General features: G+C 45.9%; 2 protein-coding genes across 4 annotated transcripts in view; both read right to left on the reverse strand.

Annotated features, from left to right (window-relative positions):
• Positions 1–555: 555 nt before the first annotated feature.
• On the reverse strand, positions 556–4,367 carry CCDC17 (coiled-coil domain containing 17). 2 transcript variants are annotated; one of them, XM_025384363.1, is made up of 13 exons: positions 4,194–4,367; positions 4,037–4,111; positions 3,697–3,892; positions 3,435–3,597; positions 3,227–3,310; positions 3,024–3,142; positions 2,716–2,823; positions 2,379–2,497; positions 2,141–2,238; positions 1,784–1,987; positions 1,406–1,616; positions 1,226–1,336; positions 556–947 (listed from the first exon to the last, which is right to left on the reverse strand). In XM_025384363.1, the coding sequence occupies exons 1-13, from the start codon at positions 4,365–4,367 to the stop codon at positions 789–791; spliced, it is 1,821 nt and encodes a 606-aa protein (XP_025240148.1). In that variant the 3' UTR covers positions 556–788. The 2 variants fall into 2 exon arrangements, with proteins under 2 accessions (XP_025240148.1, XP_025240140.1); XM_025384355.1 differs by having other exon boundaries at positions 3,697–3,919.
• A 2,521-nt stretch (positions 4,368–6,888) lies between these two features.
• The window catches only part of GPBP1L1 (GC-rich promoter binding protein 1 like 1), a 58,513-nt gene continuing 45,815 nt past the window's right edge, over positions 6,889–19,586 (reverse strand). For both annotated transcript variants that reach the window (XM_025384376.1, XM_025384385.1), the window contains exons 8-12: positions 14,062–14,202; positions 13,458–13,616; positions 10,374–10,498; positions 9,474–9,576; positions 6,889–7,977 (exon numbers count right to left, since the gene is read on the reverse strand). In XM_025384376.1, the coding sequence (XP_025240161.1) occupies positions 7,825–7,977; positions 9,474–9,576; positions 10,374–10,498; positions 13,458–13,616; positions 14,062–14,202 (681 nt within the window). In that variant the 3' untranslated portion in view covers positions 6,889–7,824. The remainder of the gene's footprint in view (positions 7,978–9,473; positions 9,577–10,373; positions 10,499–13,457; positions 13,617–14,061; positions 14,203–19,586) is intronic.

Consider the following 19,586-nt stretch of genomic DNA (forward strand, 5'->3'; position numbering starts at 1 on the left):
AGGCAGAGGGAGCTATGGCTGACCCCTAAATTCAAGCCCATTTTTCAGACTAAGTTTTTCTGGGCTGGTCACAATAACTCATGGTTGCAGGATCTCTGGCTTATCCTGGGTGTGGAGTTTCTTCCTGATGATGCCCTTGCAGTGTACCAGGTCCTGAGACTTTTCCCCCCTTTCTTGGTCAGGACAGTCATGATGTAGTTTAATCCCAGGCACTTGACCTCCTCTGGTTGGCACTGGGGTCTAGGGCTAGGCACAGTATCTAGGCTAGGATCTCACATGTAACCTCTGGGTAGGGGAACAGCCTTGGGCTGGGGACCTATCCCGGAATCGAAGTACATAAGGCCTCAGGAGCTTCCTGTTTGTTGGTACCTTGACAACCTGAAAGGTTTCCTGGCAGAAATACTGAGGAAACAGATTTAAGTTTGGCAATAAAACTGGCTTTACTAAAAAATCCAGTGGAAACTAGTGGGAATTTAAAGGTCCTTTAGTTGGAATTAAAGAATGCCCCCTAGTCACCTTTCGGAGAACTTTGTAAGTGCCAGACAATATCATAAATACCTGACAAACTCATTTAATCCTTAGCCTGTTTTTAAAAAAAAAAAAAGAGGTACAGAAAAGTTAAGGACTTATGGGAGGTGGTAAAACTGTGGTTGGAGCTCGTATTCTGTACTCAACTGCTAGTTGCTTCTAGACCCAATGTCAGAACATGGAGTAGTAAAAGCTGTAGGTCTGGAAATAGGCCCCAGTCCTGTGCATGTTCAGATGCTCATCCCCACATTCACTTGGGTTCAGAAACTCACTGGGGGCAAGTCAGAACTGTGGTGAGGGCCCAAACCCTCATCTCTATCCTTGACTCCACTGAGGGGCTCTTCTGTACGAGGTGGGGGATCAGCAAAGCCAGATGTGGGGGTGAGGAAGTTGGCTTCCGGTGAAGATGTGCTTGACACCTGTGGAACAGTGAGAAGGCAGGTTTTGAGCAAAAATGTAAAGGTTAAGCACACAGATTGTGGAGTTAGGCTTCCTTAGAGTCTCAACTTACTGTGAACCAAGTTAACCTGGTCCTGCTTTGATTTCCTTATCTGTTACAGAGTAGGACTTCATAGAGATGTGAGGATCAAACAGAAAAGCATTGGTAATGACTGGCATACAGTGGTCAATAAAGTCTGGCTATTAGCCACACTGGTATGGGTAGCTGTGGTGTCCCTAGCTGCAGCTGGGCCCTCACCGGAGGTGGGTACTGGTACTCATGGGCACTTGCTGGATTGATCTCTGCCAGTGTCTGGACAGCTGCATCTCTTGCATTCACCAGCCGCAGAAAGAGCTCAGCCTGACCTGCCTGAGGAGAGATGAAATGGTATTGCACTTGTACCTTGCTGTATGCCCAATCCCCACCCACCACACTCACCTGAGGAATCCCATTCAGCTGCCTGAGGCTAAGGCTGGGGTCCAGAGGAAGGGCCCGAAGTGGGAGGCGCCAGCGGCCGCTTAGCACCCGCTGATCTTGGTCAAATAGCCCAAGTGAGACCCAAGCCTTTGGCTGTGGTGCCCTAGCCCATGCCAGGCCCTGCCAGACCTGCAGCTCACAGACCAAAGATACTGATGGTGAGGGTGGCAGTCTGTAGAATAACCAAAAAGCAGTGTCGGAAGCCAGAGCTGCAGTCCCTTCCTAGGACTTAGCCCTTTAGAGCCAGTGGCCTCTGTATACAGATGAGAAAACTTAGCAGAATGATGGATAAGCCTTAATTGTGGCAGAGTACCAGAGTCATGATCCCCACCTACTGACCTGGGCACAGGCTGCCTGCTGGCAAGGATAGCACAGTTGCCCATGGGCCCGGGAGCAGGAGGTGGGGGCAGGCAAATGGCTGGGGGCAATGCTGTGGTCCCTCCTGTATCCTGTCCATCGCGTGCCAAGCCAGTCCTTAGTTGCACCCAAATCCAGGAAGCCTCAAGGCCCCGCAGGAAATCATAGAAAATGACCAGGCCAGCCCTGGGGAACACAAGTCTTAGCACAGAAACACCCAACTCCTTTCAACCTCTCTCCTCTCAGGCAGGTTCCTAACCCTATCTGGCCCTAGTGGGCTCCCTTAACCAGCAGTGCTGGCCAAGTCACAGAGGATGTGAAAAGTGGCATGGGCCTCACCCAGGATCGTAGGGTGCAGGGCCCAGCACGTCCGATGTGGGTAGGAGGAAGTGTGGGTCCAGGCCCAGGTTTCTGGTCATTGTTCCAGGAAGCTGTGGCTGTGGGGAAGATAGTTGACTCCTCCAGAAGGCCTTTTAGCTGCCCAAGTTCCCCCAACTGCTCAGAGCAGAGCTGCCCGCAACCTATTCCCCCCTCCACCCAGTGTCTTCACAGCCTTTCCCCCACCCAGGAACCGAACCTCCGTGAAGCCTGGAAGTGGTGGCAGTGGTGGTGCCACTGGCGGTGAAAGGAGTGGGGGATCTCTCCTCCCCTTCGGTTGTAGGCTGGCACCCCACAGGAGTCGCAGATCCCGGGGCCCTAGGAGCAGAAGAAGAGTTAGGGTGCCCCTAAGTTGGACAAAGCAGGTAATTAGCTGAGATACCCACAAATGGGTTGGCGGAGCCCTGAGGATACAGGGACACACACGTGCAGACTAGGGGAGTCATAAACACGGGACTTGTTCCCCATGCACTGGCTGCCCGAGCCGGGCCTGCTGGGGAGAGGTGGGATGGGATAGGGTTGGGGTGCTCACTGACCCAAGGCTGCCTGACTCCGCTGCATTTGCAAAGCCAAGATTTCTGCCTCCAGGCGCCGGTTTTCAGCCTCCACTACTGGAAGCTCCCCTGAGGTGGCACCTGCCCTTCCTGCAATGAACAAGTGTGACCTGTCACCTTTGACCTCTGGTGACTGGCCGGGTCCAGCTGCAAGCAGCTCTCCAGCGCTAAGGCTCTTCGGATAAGGCTGGACTTGTCAGCTCACATCCTATCCACAGCCACAGACCCTCCCTCGAGTTCTTTTCTCCTCCCAGGACTGACCACCGCTGCCGAGAGGCCCTCCTGTTCACCTCTGCGGGTCTGCGACCGCTGCAGCTCCAGTGCAGACGCCTCCACCTGCAACTGCCATATCTGGCCCAGCACACCGGGGTCCCGGCCTCCGTCTCGAATGTAGGCCTCCCGCAGGGCCCTAGGCAATGGGGAACAGGAAGGCCATCTTTCCAGAACTGCTCAGCGCTTCGTCCCATGCCCATCTCCAGACCCCGGCCCTCACCCGATTTCGGCAGCCAGAGTTCCTGGGTTGGCCTTTAGCACTGGAGAATAGAGTTTTGCCTCTCGACCGGAGCTCAGCGGGTTCCTGGGGTGGCAGGCGACACGCAGGGAGACGGTAATGCATCAGGGGTCCGGGGCTCCAGCCAGCCCGCCGGCCCCTCCCACCCCGGAGCCGCATGTTCCGGGGTTCCGCTTCGTCGGGGTCTCACCCTGGCTCCGCCTGCAGCTCCTGAATGCGGGCTCCCAACACCTCTAGAGCTCCCCGCGTCCTACCGGCCTCAGTTCGTAGTTCTCGAATCTCCTGCTCCAGGCCGAAGAGGCGGGATATCCCGCCCCGCGTACAGGCCACACCTTGGAGGCGCCGGCTCAGTTCTGAGGGAATGCGGGCCGAGTCAGAACCGGCGCGAGCAAGCTTAAGCCAAAGGGTAAGGGCAGAGGAGGTCCTTGGTCCCCGCCCCCCATCTCCTTCACCCTGGCCGCGTTGCTGCAGGGCCCAGCTCTGCGCTTCCGTCTCCGCCACGCGCCTCGCGCGAGTCCTGAGCAGCGCTCGCAGCCGCTCGCTGGGGCTTCCCACCGCCTCGGACATGGGACTCTGAGGGCGCGCCTCGGAACGTGTCCAGGACCCCGCGAGCACCCTGGGGACCTCTGTTATCCAGGGCCGCATTTCCTGTAGGGATAGCCGCAGCCATTGCACCTGGAGGTAACAGCGATCCGCGATCTCTGTGTGGGCAGAATCTGTCCCAAGTATGATCTACAGGTTTGGGGAAGACGGTCAACGTTTTGAGCCCTGGGGAAAGGTAGGCAGCTGTACCTCCTCTGTTAACCTCTTTAGAGCACATTTACTGGCCTGCTGGTCTGGGAGGCCCTGGAGATCTTGTGGCACAACCTGGGGACAGGGTGTAGGAGGATGAGGAATTATAAAGGTCCTGCTCCTTTGAATCCCCACCCATGGCCATGGAGGCCCTTACCGCGGCCCCTTGGGGTTCAGTGGCAACTGAGGCCTGTGCTCCAAATGTCTTCTCTTGGGTCGGGTGGCCAATGCAGAAGCGCTGTGTGTGGGTGGCTAACAGAGCTGAGGAGCGGAAAACCATGTCACAGGTCCCACAGGGCAGGAGCGCTGGCTCCCCAGAATGGGAGTCCATGGGATGGGACCTGTTTCCTGAAACAAGTCAAGACCTGCAGAAGGGATCAAGGGCAGGGGAAAGGCAGAGGAGGATGAAAGAGACAGAAAGCCAGAGGCCGAGAGGAAAGGCCAGGTCTGTTAGGTCTGCCAGATCTTCAAGTTTGTTTGGTGAGAGCCTTAGCTCCCTGGACAGCAACCACAAGGCTGGGCAGGTCAGGAGAATGGGTGGGGACACCTTGGCCATTTGGGAGGAGTCACTGGCTTGAAAAAGTGTTACAAAGTCTGAACGTGGGCAAGTCTCTTAACTGTAGCTTGGTTTCCCTATTAATAGAGGAAAAAACAGTTGCCTCCTAGAGTAGCTGGGCCCTTATCACTCCATCATTGGTCATTTAATAGCCTCTAAAAGGCAGGCATCATCTTTTTCATTGCTGTACTCCTAAGTGGATATAAGTAACAGTTTGTACCATTCTGCAATCCAGAGAACTACATGGTAAAGGAGGCACACTGACCTTTCCAGCATTCTGCCTGGAAACCACATCACACCAGAGATAGCAGTCTTTCCCTAACTCGCATTCCCTGATTCGTTTTTCAGCTGTAGACGGAGATAATCAGCACAGCCCAAGAAGCTGTGGGTGAACACAATGAATCTATCAGATGAGGGAGTCAAGTCCACAAAGAAACCCCTTCTCTCCCAAGATTGGCCAGAAGCCAGAAAGGCCCTGAACTGTTGGTGAAATTCTTCACTCCACTCCCACTCCCAAAATATATGCAGGAGCTCTGAGGTGACCACATATTTCTTAAGAAACCCCCTTTATTTATTTATTTATTTATTTTTGAGACGGAGTCTTGCTCTGTCACCCAGGCTGGAGTGCAGTGCAGTGCTCACTGCAAGCTCCGCCTCCTGGGTTGACACCATTCTCCCGCTTCAGCCTCCCCAGTAGCTGAGACTACAGGCGTCCGCCACCAAGCCTGGCTCATTTTTTTCTATTTTTTAGTAGAGAGGGGGTTTCACCATGTTAGTCCAGGATGGTCTCCATCTCCTGACCTCGTGATCCACCGCGCCTGGCCAAGAAACCCCTTTTCTTAACAAGACAGGGACTTAAGACATTTCCCAACACAGTACCTAAAGCCGAGGTATGGCCCACCAGCAGCAAGTGACAAAGTGTTCAAGGTTATGTCATCTCAGTTCAGCTTCATTCCAACTGACACCAAGAGCACATTTTTAGAAATATGTTCTCAGAAAACAAGTAAATGGCAAAGCCCAAATCGAAACCTACTTTTCAACAGCTAAGTTTGTCCCGATTTTCAGTGGTTAGACTTTTGACTGTTTGACTTTATAATGGTGCAACAGCGATAGGCATTTGGTAGAAATACTACTACCAATCCCCCCAACCCCCCTCAAGAGACAGGGTCTCACTCTGTCATCCAGGCTGGATTGCAGTGGTGCCATCATGGCTCACTGTAGCCCTGACCTCTCTTGGAATCAAGCAATCCTCCTGCCTTAGCCTCCCAAGAAGCTGGGACAACAAGCGTGTGCTACCAGGTGGACCTGGCTATTTTGTTTCTGTTTTTGAGATAGTCTTGCTCTGTTGCCCAGGCTGGAGTGCAATGGTGCGGTACAGGCTCACTGCAACCTCTGCCTCCTGGGTTTAAGCAATTCTCCTGCCTCAGTCTCCTAAATAGTTGGGATTACAGGCGCCTGCCGCCACGCCTGGCTAATTTTTTTGTATTTTTAGTAGAGATGGGGTTTCGCCATGTTGGCCAGGCTGGTCTTGAACTTCTGACCTCAGGCGATCCACCCACTTCAGCCTCCCAAAGTGATGGGATAACAGGCGTGAGCCACCATGCCCTGCCGGACCTGGCTATTTTAATGTTTTTGTTTTTTGTAGACAGGTCACTGTGTTGCCCAGGCTGGTCTTGCACTCCTGGCCTTTTCTTAGATCACTGTCTATTCTCTCCCCTATGGGGCTGGGCACTCCTTGCATCCTCAGAGCCTTGCACAATGCCGGGGACATACAGCAGGGGCTTAGAAAGTATTTGTTGAATGGGCCGGCGCAGTGGCTCACGCCTGTAATCCCAGCACTTTGGGAGGCCAAGGCGGGCGGATCACGAGGTCAGGAGATCGAGACCATCCTGGCTAACAAGGTGAAACCCCATCTCTACTAAAAACACAAAAAATTAGCTGGGTGTGGTAGCGGGCATCTGTAGTCCCAGCTACTTGGGAGGCTGAGGCAGGGGAATGGCAGGAACCCGGGAGGCGGAGCTTGCAGTGAGTCGAGATGGCGCCACTGCACTCCAGCCTGGGCGACACAGAGAGATTCCATCTCAAAAATAAAAATAAAAAAGAAAGTATTTGTTGAATGAAAAAACCTGCTTCCTTCACTAGCCATCCGGCTAGCATCGTCCAACTCTCCCCCAACCCCTGCTCTAAGTTCTTATTTAGTAGGAAAACAGAATAGACTTCCCTTAAAATATGTATACTGGTAAATACATGGGCACTAAAAAACAGTTTCAGGAAAAAAAAAAAAAAACTTGGTTTCTGACTTTATTAGTGGTATTTTATTGCACAGGTTTTTCTGCATCAAAAAAGTATCTCCTAAAAAGAGAACAGTTGTGTCTGAATTCACATTTCCCCCCAACTTCTAAAAATATTTCCCCTAAAAAAGAATCCACTCATTTAATTTTAAAGAAAATATACTTCTTACACAAGACAATCCAAACTGATGCAAAATATTTATTCCAAGTTAGTTATTTTATGCAGTAGTTTCCCCCTCGAGACTTGTGATAACCACATCTTTTAAATCTGTAAATAATGTTATCAAAATAATCTTAATCTTTGAAATCTCACAAAAATTTATATTTTACAATCCACCCTGAATATCAAGGCTGCAAGATAACACAACATTTCCTATATCCAAATATTTTACAGCTGTACCCAAAAAGGAAAAAGAAAAAAAACAAAACAAAACAAAAAAAAACAACCAAAAAAACCATGTATGCTTGGTTAAGGGCTAAAGTTACCCGAGCAGCCAAAAATAAAATAAAATATCCAAATTATTAGCATTAATTTAATACAATTATAACTTCAATAGTCACTTTGTCATTGACAATGATTGCTTGAGCACAGGGGTGAGTGCCCTAAGGGCTGGTAGTAGAAGCTGTTGCTGCAGACCGGTGTCTCCTCTTCCCTGCACTGCCAGCTCCTACCTGTGCATCACCCCATATATACTGGGGGTGTGTGTGTGTGTGTTTAAAAAATCTGTCCCACCACACAAACTTCTCTCTATTAAGCAGATAACAGGGAAGAACAACAACAAAAGCGAAACAAGCCAATCGCTCTCTCTTTGGGATACGATTATTTCCCTTGTGAATGAAGTATTCAACAACATAAGAAAAGGAAAAGAACGATTTCTTTTGTATACTCCCTAAACACACAGAGTTTACTGGGTCAGATTTAACTGTGAGCATTTATATGCCTACTTCCAGGCATCGTCATCTGATGTTTCACTGCTACTGGTTTCGGTGTCTGAGTCCTCAAACTCTGCTCTGCAAGTGCTTCTCCAAGGGGAGAACAGGCTGGAACTGCGGCTCTGCAAGAAGCCATTCTTTCCAAAGCCATTTCTTCTCAGCTATGGTTAGCATGGGAGAGAAAGAAAAAAGAAAAAGTTGTCAATGACTGCACTGACTCATGAGCCCTGGGAAAGGCCAGGCCTCAATTCAATTCTAGGTAGAATGTGGGATAGGGGGTGCTTCTAAGAGACCCTCTGAGATCTGTTATAGCAGTGTTTTTCAAATTTTAATGTACGAGTCATCTATGCATCTTTCTTTTTTTTTTTTTTTTTTTTTTTTTGTGGCGGAGTCTCGCTCTGTCGCCCAGGCTGGAGTGCAGTGGCCAGATCTCAGCTCACTGCAAGCTCCGCCTCCTGGGTTTACGCCATTCTCCTGCCTCAGCCTCCCGAGTAGCTGGGACTACAGGCGCCCGCCACCTCGCCCGGCTAGTTTTTTGTATTTTTTTAGTAGAGACGGGGTTTCACCGTGTTAGCCAGGATGGTCTTGATCTCCTGACCTTGTGATCCGCCCGTCTCGGCCTCCCAAAGTGCTGGGATTACAGGCTTGAGCCACCGCGCCCGGCCATCTGTGCATCTTTCAAAAATGCAGATTCAGATTCAGTATGTCTGGGATGCAGCTTGAAAGTCCTTTTTCTTTCTTTTTTTTTTTTTTGGAGACGGAGTCTCGCTCTGTCGCCCGGGCTGGAGTGCAATGGCACGATCTTGGCTCACTGCATCCTCTGCCTCCCGGGTTCAAGTGATTCTTCTGCCTCAGCCTCCCAAGTAGCTGGGATTACAGGCGTACGCCACCAAGCCTGGTTAAATTTTTGTATTTTTAGTAGAGATGAGGTTTCACCATATTGGCCAGGCTGGTCTCGAGCTCCTGACCTCGTGATCTGCCTGCCTCAGCCTCCCAATGTGCTGAGATTACAGGCGAGAGCCACTGCGCCCAGCCATAAGTCCTTATTTCTAACAGAGTTCAGAGTGGCAAGGTCTCATACCAGCTTGTGCCATGCCCCTTTTAAGAACTTGGCCAATTGTACTTTGTGCTGTAAATATATGCCACCAGAAGTTCAAGGATTTTTATAGAAACCCCATTTGTCTTGTTCACCCTAGGATCTAGCAGTGTTTTATTCAGAGAAAGAATCCAAGCAACTGCTGGATAAACTGACACAAGCTATTTAGCTTCTTAGCTCTGGCCAGAGGACCAGGAAACTACAGTGCAGAACAGGAAGCAAAGGAAGGTGAACCTGCTTCCTTAAAGACCAAGAGCTCAGACCATAACTCTGGAACACAGCCTTGTGGTTCTGATAAGGAGTTAGAGCTGTGAGGATGAAAGAGTATACTATTTTCTGGAATCTGCTAATAACTGACACTTGGTTTTTGTATCCAATACTGGGGATCCTTATTTCCCAGGCAGATTTAGGAGCCCCGCTACATTTCTACTAAGGTAATTTTCCCACCCCTCCCAGATCTTTCTCTCACATTAAACTAGGGCTCCCTCAGGGCAAGGACTGTCTGGACTCCTTATTCTCCTGGTTACTAACTGGTCTCTAGGAAGAAGGTTTACAACATACCTGCTCTGTCTTCATGTGGAACTCTTTGAGCTCATCCTCTGTGAGGGGAAGGCAATTCTCATCGTTTTCAGGATATTCTTGCCATCCCATTGCTTTCAATAACCTGGTGGATGCAGAAGGACAGGTAAAGAGAATATGACATCATTAAGCCTAAGTGAACAGCCCATCTCTTTTCACAGAAAACTTTTCTACCCAGGGACAATGGATGTTAAAGAAATTCTGTTTTCCTCCCTGTGGGACAAGCTTTAATTGTGGCTACTTGGGTGCCTGTAAATAAATGGAGGCTCTTCACAGTTGAGAGAGGAAGAGCTACAGAAGAGACAGTAGAAGCAAAACCAAGGCAGTGTAAGGAAGAAAGAGAGCACTTGCAAAACTGGCTTTTTTTGGTGGGGGGAAGGAGCCTCACTCTGTCACCCAGGCTAGAGTGCAGGGTGCAATCTCAGCTCATTGCAACCTCCACCTCCCGGATTCGAGCCATTCTCCTGTCCCAGCCTCCCTAGTAGCTGGGATTACAGGCACACACTACAATGCCCAGCTAATTTTTGTATTTTTAGTAGAGACAGGGTTTCGCCATGTTGGCCAGGCTGGTCTCGAACTCTTAACCTCAAGTGATCTACCCACATTGGCCTCCCAAAGTGCTGGGATTACAGGCGTGAGCCACTGTGCCCGGCCTGAAGTTAAAAATATTAAAGTATTGGAGAGTAGATTGTGGAAGAGATGGCTGGGTTTGTGACAGAATGTTTGATGGGCAACAGGCCAACCTGGGGCATACAAAGAGAACAAGTTATGATTGGGTCACTTCTCTCTGTATGTGGGACTCTATCTGAGATATCTTCTCCAGTATGTTCAAGGTCCTTAAGGGTCAGACACTGCATGCCCTGTGATGTCCTCCTCACTTACCTGTGCTCTGCTTCTAGAGAGTGTGAGAGAACCTCCCCTTCTTCCACTACAGGGAGGGCAAGACCATTCTGATGACAGCCGTCCTCCTCATTTTCCTTTGGTTCAGGTGTGCTGTTGTCCTCCAACTGCAATGAGGAAAAGGAAGGAAGGACACACTTGGTTTAAGGTTCCTTTGTGGTAATATAAGCAACCTACAAAATCAAGGATTCACAACCCAGGAAAGTGTTTTCCAAAAGACAGCCTCAGCCCATAGATTTTTTCCCCATTTACAAATGAGGACCTGGTGTATCAACAAGTCAATTTATAAACTGATTCTAAAGTTTTAATGAAAAGGCAAAAGATCCAGAACAGCCAACACAATACTGAAGAATAAAACCAGAGTACTGATATTACCTGACATCAAGACTTACCACAAAAGCTAGAGTAATTAAAACACTATGGTAAAAGTGCTCGTAAGAGGTGTAGGGGGGAAAGTGTGGTACTGGCAGAAGATGACAGAAATAGTCCAATGGGACAGAACAGAGAGCCCACAGACAGACAACTGATCTTTGACAAAGGAAATACAATGGAGAAAAGATAGTCTTTTCAACATATGGTGAGGGGAACAATTGGACACCCACATTTAAAAAAAAAAAAAATCTAAACAAAGACCTTACAGCCTTCACAAAAATAAACTCAAAATGGGTCACAGACCTAAATGTAAAACACAAAACTACAAAACTCCTATAAGGACAACATAAGTGAAAACTCAGATGACCTTGGGTATCACATTTATTTATTTATTTATTTATTTATTTATTTACTTACTTACTTACTTACTTACCTATTTTTTGGAGATCAAGTCTCACTCTGGTGCTTACTTACTTACTTATTTTTTGGAGATCAAGTCTCACTCTGTTGCCCAGGCTGGAGTGGCACGATCTCGGATCACTGCAACCTCCGCCTCTCGTGTTCAAGTGATTCTCATGCCTCAGCCTCCCATGTAGCTGTGACTACAGGTGCATGCCACCATGCCCGGCTCATTTTTGTGTTTTTAGTAGGAAAGGGGTTTCGGCAGGTTGGCCAGGCTGGTCTCGAACTCCTGACCTCAGGTGATCCGCCCACCTCAGCCAACCAACATGTTGGGATTATAGGTTTGAGCCACCATGCCTGGCCTACAATTAATTAGGCTGGATTTCATTAAAATAAAAAAATCTCTGCTTTGCAAAAGACGCTGTCAAGACAATTAAAAGACAGTGTAGTTGCTCACACCTGTAATCCTAGCACTTTCGGAGGCCAAAGGTGGGAGGACTGCTTGAGTCTAGGAGTTTAACACCAGCCTGAGCAACATAGCAAGAAGCTATCTCTGTAACAAATAAAATATTAGCCAGGCATGGTGGCACAAGCCTGTAGTCCCAGCTACTTGGGAGATTGAGGCTGGGGGATCGCTCGAGGAGGCGAGGTAGAGGCTGCAGTGAGCTGTGATCATTAATGCCACTGCATTCAGCCTGGGCGACAGTGTGAGACACTGTCTCAAAAACAAATATGGCCAGCTGGGCATGGCAACTCATGCCTGTAATCCCAGCATTTTGGGAGGCGGAGGTGGGTGGATCACCTGAGCTCTGGAATCCGAGACCAGCCTGACCAACATGGTGAAACCTTGTCTCTACTACAACCAAAAACATTCCAGAAAATAGTTTTCTATTCCAGAAACATTCATCCTCACAGCTCTAACTCCTTATCAGAACCACAAGGCTGTGTTTCAGAGTTATGGTCTGAGCTCTTGGTCTTTAAGGGAGCAGGTTCGCCTTCCTCTGCTTCCTGTTCTGCACTGTAGTTTCCTGGTCCTCTGGCCAGAGCTAAGAAGTTAAATAACTTGTGTCATGTGGTGGCGCATGCCTATAATCTCAGCTACTTGGGAGGCTGAAGTAGAACTGCTTGAACCTGGAAGGCGGTGGCTGCAGTAAGCCAAGATTGCTCCACTGCACTCCAGCCTGGGCAAGAGTGAAACTCCATCTCAAAAAATAAAATAATACAAATAAATAAATAAATACATATGGCCACGTGTGGTGGCTTATGCCTTTAATCCTAGCATTTTGGGAGGCTGAGACAGGCAGAACACTTGAGGCCAGGAGTTCAAGACCAGCCTGGCCAAAATGATGAAACACCATCTCTACTAAGAATACAAAAATTAGCTGGGCATGGTGGCGGATGCCTGTAATCCCAGCTACTTGGGAGGCTGAGGCAGCAGAATCGCTTGAACCCGGGAGGTGGAGGTTGCAATGAGTCCAGATCGCGCCACTGCACTCCAGTCTGGGTGATAAGAGCGAGACTCTCTCTAAATAAATAAATAAGAAAGAATGAAGAGTCAAATCATAGACTTAGAGAAACTGTAGTCAAAGACACATCTAATAAAGGACTATGAACTAAGATATAAAAAGAACTCTAAGAACTCTTAAAACTTAGCAATAAGAAAACAGACAACCTCATTTAAAAATGGGTGAGAGACCTGAACAAACACATCACCAAAGAAGATACAGATGGATGCTCCACATCGTATGTCATCATGGAAGTGCAAATTAGAACTACACAGCTATCAGAAGGGCCAAAATCCAGAACACTGATAGTATCGAATACTGGTGAGGATGTGTAGCAACAGGAATTCTCATTTACTGTTGGTGGGAATGCAAAATGGCACAACCACTTTGGAAGACAGTTTGGTGGTTTCCTAACAAACTAAACAAGCTCTTACCATATGATCCAGCAATTGCGCTCCTTGGTATTTACCCAAAGGAGTTGAACTTATGCCAACACAGAAACCTGCACATGGATGTTTACTGCAGTTTTATTTATAGTTGCCAACACTTGGAAGCAACCAAGATGTACTTCAATAGGTGAGTGATTACTAAAATAAACCCGAATTTAAAATTTTTGCTGAAAAATGGATTAAACTCACTTTACTATGTGGTCTAGAAGGCAGTTACACCTACAGACATTATCTCTGTACATTTAAAAATCTTGCCACATCTTTATCCTTTAAGAAGAACTCACATAGGTATCAAAGGACAATTCCTAGGCTACCCCAGAAAAAGCCGATGCTCTTACATCTTCCAGCTTGTCACAGTCTCTGTTCTCTGAGAAGTCTCCATTCCGGTCATCCTTCAGAGTTTTCAGGAACTCACTCTTCCTGTCGGTGGTTCGGCGGGTCAACTTGGTCAGACGAGAGGAGCTGATCTCAATTGGAGGGGTGGTGCTGGAGGGACTCTGGGCAAATACCACAAATAGGTTTCTCCTGACAGCAAAGAGCAAGAACTGGGGTTCTCTTCTACTTAGCACGAACTTCACGAATCTGGTAGCCTATTTATCACTCTGTCTTAAACCAAACAATTCTTTTATTTAAGCAGACTTCAGTTTTGCAGGATTTATACAGTTAAGAGTAGCTGGCTTACATGGCACCTCTTTGATCTTTCTACAGACACCAGCAGAATGCCAGTCTAACATAGGATGCCCCTGGTCCACCACAGGGCACCCCATTTAGCCACTGCCACTGCCCACTTTTGGATGCTAACAGAAAACATCAATAAATAAAGTATTCTCAGCTAAATATAGCTACAAAACAAAGTGTCACAGCTATACATATTACACTTGTTATCTAAGTGAACAGGAAACGGCAATTTCAGAAAAAGACTCCTGCTTTATCCTCACTCACCTCTTTGGGAGAACTCAGAGCTGCACCACTAGCCAGTACCACTGGTTTGGTAACAGAGATTGGACTGGTAAAAGCGGACTCCCGGCTAGAGGAAAGGGATCCTGACTTGTGCTCCATCCTGTTAGCTTTCCATGCATTAGGCTACACAGGATGAAAGAACAAATCAGTCAGAACAAGCACACAAACAGAATCTCAGCTTATAAAATCATAAAGCAAAGAGTGAAATGTTGCATGAGAACAAGTTTCCAGGGCTTAACTGTCTTAACATGTTTGGGAAGTGTGCAACCTCTTTCGGAGGTGAGGCACTTCAAGGAAAATGGTAGATGGGATACAGAAGAACCATGGAATATTAATAGTGGCTTCCCAAAAAGAGGGCTCTAGTTCAGTGAGTTTGGGAGGTGCTAGGGTGAAAAAAGTTCAACAAGCTTTTTACTGGCAATTTCTCAAAGCACTTAACTGCACATAAGAATGTGAGAAGCAGTTGGCCAGGCACAGTGGCTCATGCCTGTAATCCTAGCACTTTGGGAGGTGGAGGAGGGCAGACCACAAGGGCAAGAGATCAAGACCATCCTACCTCACACGGTGAAACCCTGTCTCTACTAAAAATACAAAAAATTAGCTGGGCGTGGTGGCGGGTGCCTGTAGTCCCAGCTACTTGGGAGGCTGAAGCAGGAGAATGGTGTGAACCCGGGAGGCAGAGCTTGCAGTGAGCCAAGATCGTGCCACTTTACTCCAGCCTGGGCGACAGAGCAAGACTCGGTTAAAAAAAAAAAAAAAAAAAAAAATTGAGAGGCAGTTACGTAGCCTTTTCCAAATGTATTGAATCCCAAAACTTTTTTTAGTAGTGTTTGTTAACTTTGGATGTAATCCTGATAGCCCACAAAGTGTCACAAAACTGCAGCTTTCCAGGAACTCTGATGGCAATAGGCTAGTTCCAGGCCAGGGTGGCTATTGTAAATGGTTGAACAATCCTGATTTATTTGGTCTGGAGGCCCATCTACTCAACTCTGCAGGGTCTGGGCCCATTCTGTCACTCTGGCCATAACCCCAACTACGATGGATAGCTGGAATACTGAGTTACCACACTGTCTGAGGAGACCAAGGAAGATGTGGCAAGCCAAAGGAGTGGTACTGAAGCAAATGAAAACCTTCCAACTTACTTCCAGAATGAAACACTTAGAACTGAGGACCTCCAGGACAAAGAGGGGGCCTGAGTGAAATGGATTCCTTTCCTGGTTGCTTTCTTGATTGATGGGTATTAAAAGAAGACACAATAATAGCTTTAGGAATGGAATTAACTTTACTATCTACCACGTACCAGGTGATGGTCACACAGTTTTATTTAATTCTTAAACCAATCAGGAATAATAATTGTTATGCTGACTTTTAATAGAGAATGACACTGACGATAAGAAAGGTACACAATTTGTTCAAGGTTATTCAGCTAGTAAATGAAACTGCCTTTCCACTATCCCAAAATGCCTCCAAAAAGAACAAGCAAGCAGATAAGAGAAACAATGATCCAACCAGAATGAAGATTAATTTTTTTCTTGCATTGATGAAAATCTAAAGATAGTTGCTTGTGTCAGGTTAACTCTCAAAGATGATTTGTGGCTTCCCCTGAGTTGTAGAGTCACCAGATGTCCTGTCTTTAAAACAATGTCAATTCAGAGCACAGAAACACTTGGGTTTCTGCCATAGTAGTACAAAAGATTTACTCTGTTACATAAAACAGAGTATCTACATCTCTGCTAATTTTATTTCAACTTAATTTTCAGTAACTTAAACGCTATGGGATAGCTAGACTACCCCCTGGAAAAATCATTATGTCCCACACTGGTTTTTATTAGATGATTACATATGTAAAAGTCCATTAAAGTGAATTGTATACCCAGTTTTCTTGTTGTTGTTTTTAAAATGTTCTCTCCTTTTCCTCTAATTTCCGAACCAACCCTAGCTTGCTCCACTTCAAATGCTTATCTTCTTCTACTGGACTAAAAATCCTAAAATCACTGGGCTCAAACTTTCTCCTACCTCCTCTGCCATTTGCTCCTCAAGTTCAAAGGAACTTCCTCCTCCCTTTCTAGCATTATTTGTTCTCTTTCCTTTTGGGTTTATCAAATTATGCTAACCCACCTTACTGAAATTAGGAAAAAAAGGCCAGACTTCTTATTTTCAATCTTATATATCACCTTCTTATTGCCAAACTTCTAAGTCAGTACATGGTATCTTTCACTCGCTCATTCATTGCTTACTGCTTAGTTCCCTGCAATACTCACCTTCTATCCCCAATTTTAGCAAAACTCTTTCATAAATAACCAAAACTTTCATCCTTATATTACAAAGGCCAGCTCTAAAAAACCTGTCTTCTTTGGGAAATGTGATACTGCTCATTACGAATATTTTCTGAACCTGTTCCTTTTTCCCTACTTGATTTCCTGATGCTTCACTCTCTAGGTTCTCTCTTTACCTCTTGAGTTCCCTTCTTTTCAATGGATGTAAGAATACTAGCATTCTAGCTTCAGTACTCTTCTTCTGTAATCTGTTAAACTAGGTGAACTTCATTAGAAAAAGCAATTACTTATAACTGTTTCAGTTAAAAACGTTAAAATTGTGTAGATAATAAGTAAAATTGCATCTCTACTTACTTTAACGTCTCTCCTGTTCTTTTTATACAGGCTTCCAGGAAGTCTTACTTCCACATACCAGCCACTTACCAGCCACTTAACCATCCACTTCCACATACCAGCCATACTGAACCACTATGGTTCCTTTACTCCAAACACACCATATTCTGCATCCAGTTTCTGGGTAACAGGTTCCCTCTGCCAAGAATGCCCTACCTACTTGCTTTCTAACGAACTACCGTACTACTGTTTTTAAACGTCCACTTACTAATTAGGATGTTTCAAAAATTATATTCCAAGTACTTGCTCCAATTTACTGTCGAGAAAAGTTTAGCAAAATCTAATAACTTACTTAAGATCACAATCCTAAAAAGTGTCACAAAGATTTCAACTTAGTTAAGTTTGAGTCAAAAGACTAAATTCTCAACTTCCTCTTCTATTCTTCATCCTTCGAGAGAGGAGGCATTCTGGAACAGTAGAAAGAGCCCTGGTTTGAAGTCAGACCTGTGTTAAAAGTCTGACTCTATCACTTATTAGCTATGTAACCCTACAGTATGTCATTTCTATATCCCAGGATTAAAGGAGTAAATGCTTTAACATGTGTAAAAAGCCTAACCAAGCAACATAGTAAAATGTCAACAAATGGCAGTTCTCTTTCCTTTATCACGTATTTGAACCCCAGTTATCCATAAAGATTTTGATGACCCTCCCCAGGCAGAGAAGAACAATTTTTTTTTTTTTTTTTTGAGACAGAGTCTCGTTCTGTGGCCCAGGCTGGAGTGCAATGGCACCATCTCGGCTCACTGCATGCTCCACCTCCTGGGTTCACGCCATTCTCCTGCCTCAGCCTCCGGAGTAGCTGGGACTACAGGAGACACCACCACGCCTGGCTAATTTTTTGTATTTTTAGTAGAGAGGAGGTTTCACCATGTTAGCCAGGATGGTCTCTATCTCCTGACCTTGTGATCTGCCCACCTCAGCTTCCCAAATTGCTGGGATTTCAGGTGTGAGCCACCGCGCCCAGTCAATTTTTTTTTGTATCTGTTTCTTCACTAGACAGTAAACTCTTTGGGATTACAGGCCAAGTATTATTTTGTGCCGCTAGTGACATACAGTGTTTACTACTCAGATACTAAGTATTGCTAATGTTTAGATAAAATGAATGGATAAATCAACATCTGCTTATTAGTTATCTTACCTCTTCCTCCCTCTAACATCTTATATCCTAGGTACCCAGAACCACAATCACATTTCCTGAAACCTGATCTTCCATCGTTACCCTAATTTCCCAGGGAAGAATGTCTTGTTTTCTTTTGCTGCCTAATTTGCCTCCTACTATCTGCCATTACCACCTCCCTTCTCTGCCAACTGTCACCATCCTCTTCAAGCTTCAAGAGCAGCAACCTTCATATTAGTTTTCCAATCTTCATTCTACCCCTGACTCACAACAGGGCTAAAGTGATCTTAAGTTTTGTGTCATAATTTTTATCCTTCTCACTTTTTTAACCTTTTGATTTATGAGATCCTTGAGGACACAATGACATTTTCTTACTCATTTTTATATTTTCTGTAGTCCTGCAGAATGCTTGCAGACATCTTAAAGTAACACTCAAGAAAGTCTTTATAAACTCTCAAGAAATGGGACAAACATAAGGTGTGCTGGCAGGTTGGTAACAATAGCTACCATTTACTGGCACTTATTATATGCCAGTTTTAGTTATTTCATTAAATTTTCTCATTTACTCCTCACAAAAAACCGGTGGGTATTACAATGTCTATTTTATAGAAGAAGAAACTGAGACTGGGAAGTGAAGAAACTTGCGCAAGGTGGTAAGATGAAGAAGGTGCAAGGTGGAATCTATCTATTCCATAGCCTGGCAGTTAACTTCCGTGCTCGGCTGTTTCCTTCTTTGTAATAGTTGCTCTCTTCACTTGAATTCACATTCTTTCCCTTCTACATCAGAGGAAAATAAACCCTACATATCCTAAACCCTTTTCAAAGATAACTGTACTTGTCAATTAGTTTTATTCCCACATATTTCTTCTTGGCCAATGATCTTTAATCATCTCTTCTCTTCCAAGTACAGTTCAAGTTGCTTCCAGTGGCTTCCTCCGACAGACTTCCTCATCCATTCACTTATCATTTTCACCACCTATATTCTACCTAGTTCCTTTTACTGTCAAGGTTAAAAGCTGCCACTACCTCCACATATTTCCAAAAGCCCTTCTTTATTCCCTAAAAACATCAACTCAAAAGTCTCCTAAAATAATCACTAAGGCTTTTTTTCAGTTATTTTCCTCAACTTGTTACCCCTGTTGCTATTACAAACTCACTCACTTGTATTTCTGTGATAGTTTACCATTTTTTTCTGAACTAGTTTCTCAGTACTATCCCATTCTTTATTCCTCTTCTTCTATCATCTTCTATCGTCTTCTCTTGTATATCTAATCTACCTTGAAAACTCCAATCATTATCACTAGAATAATAATTCCCAGTGAATTTATTCAAAGGCAGGGCACAGTGGCTCACGCCTGTAATCCTAGCACTTTGTGAGGTCAAGGCGGGAGGATGGCTTGAGCCCAGAAGTTCAAGACCAGCCTGGGCAATATAGTGAGACCCCAATCACTATTATAGATAGATAGATAGATTAGATAGATAGATAGATAGATAGATAGATAGATAGATAGATAGAAAGAAAATTATTCAGAGAGGATGGCATACACCAGAATAATTTCTTCCCAGGTAAGAGAAAAAAGAGGCAATAAGATGCAAAAGATGGATTAGAGTTTTGCTATGAGAAACTTCACAGGCCTCTGCTTAGTCTACACACTGACTATAGGACTAGCAAACTATGACCCATGGGCCAAATCTTGCCCGAGGCATTTCTGTATGATTCA

This window comes from Theropithecus gelada, chromosome 1, assembly GCF_003255815.1.
Source record: "Theropithecus gelada isolate Dixy chromosome 1, Tgel_1.0, whole genome shotgun sequence".
Lineage (NCBI taxonomy): Eukaryota > Metazoa > Chordata > Mammalia > Primates > Cercopithecidae > Theropithecus > Theropithecus gelada.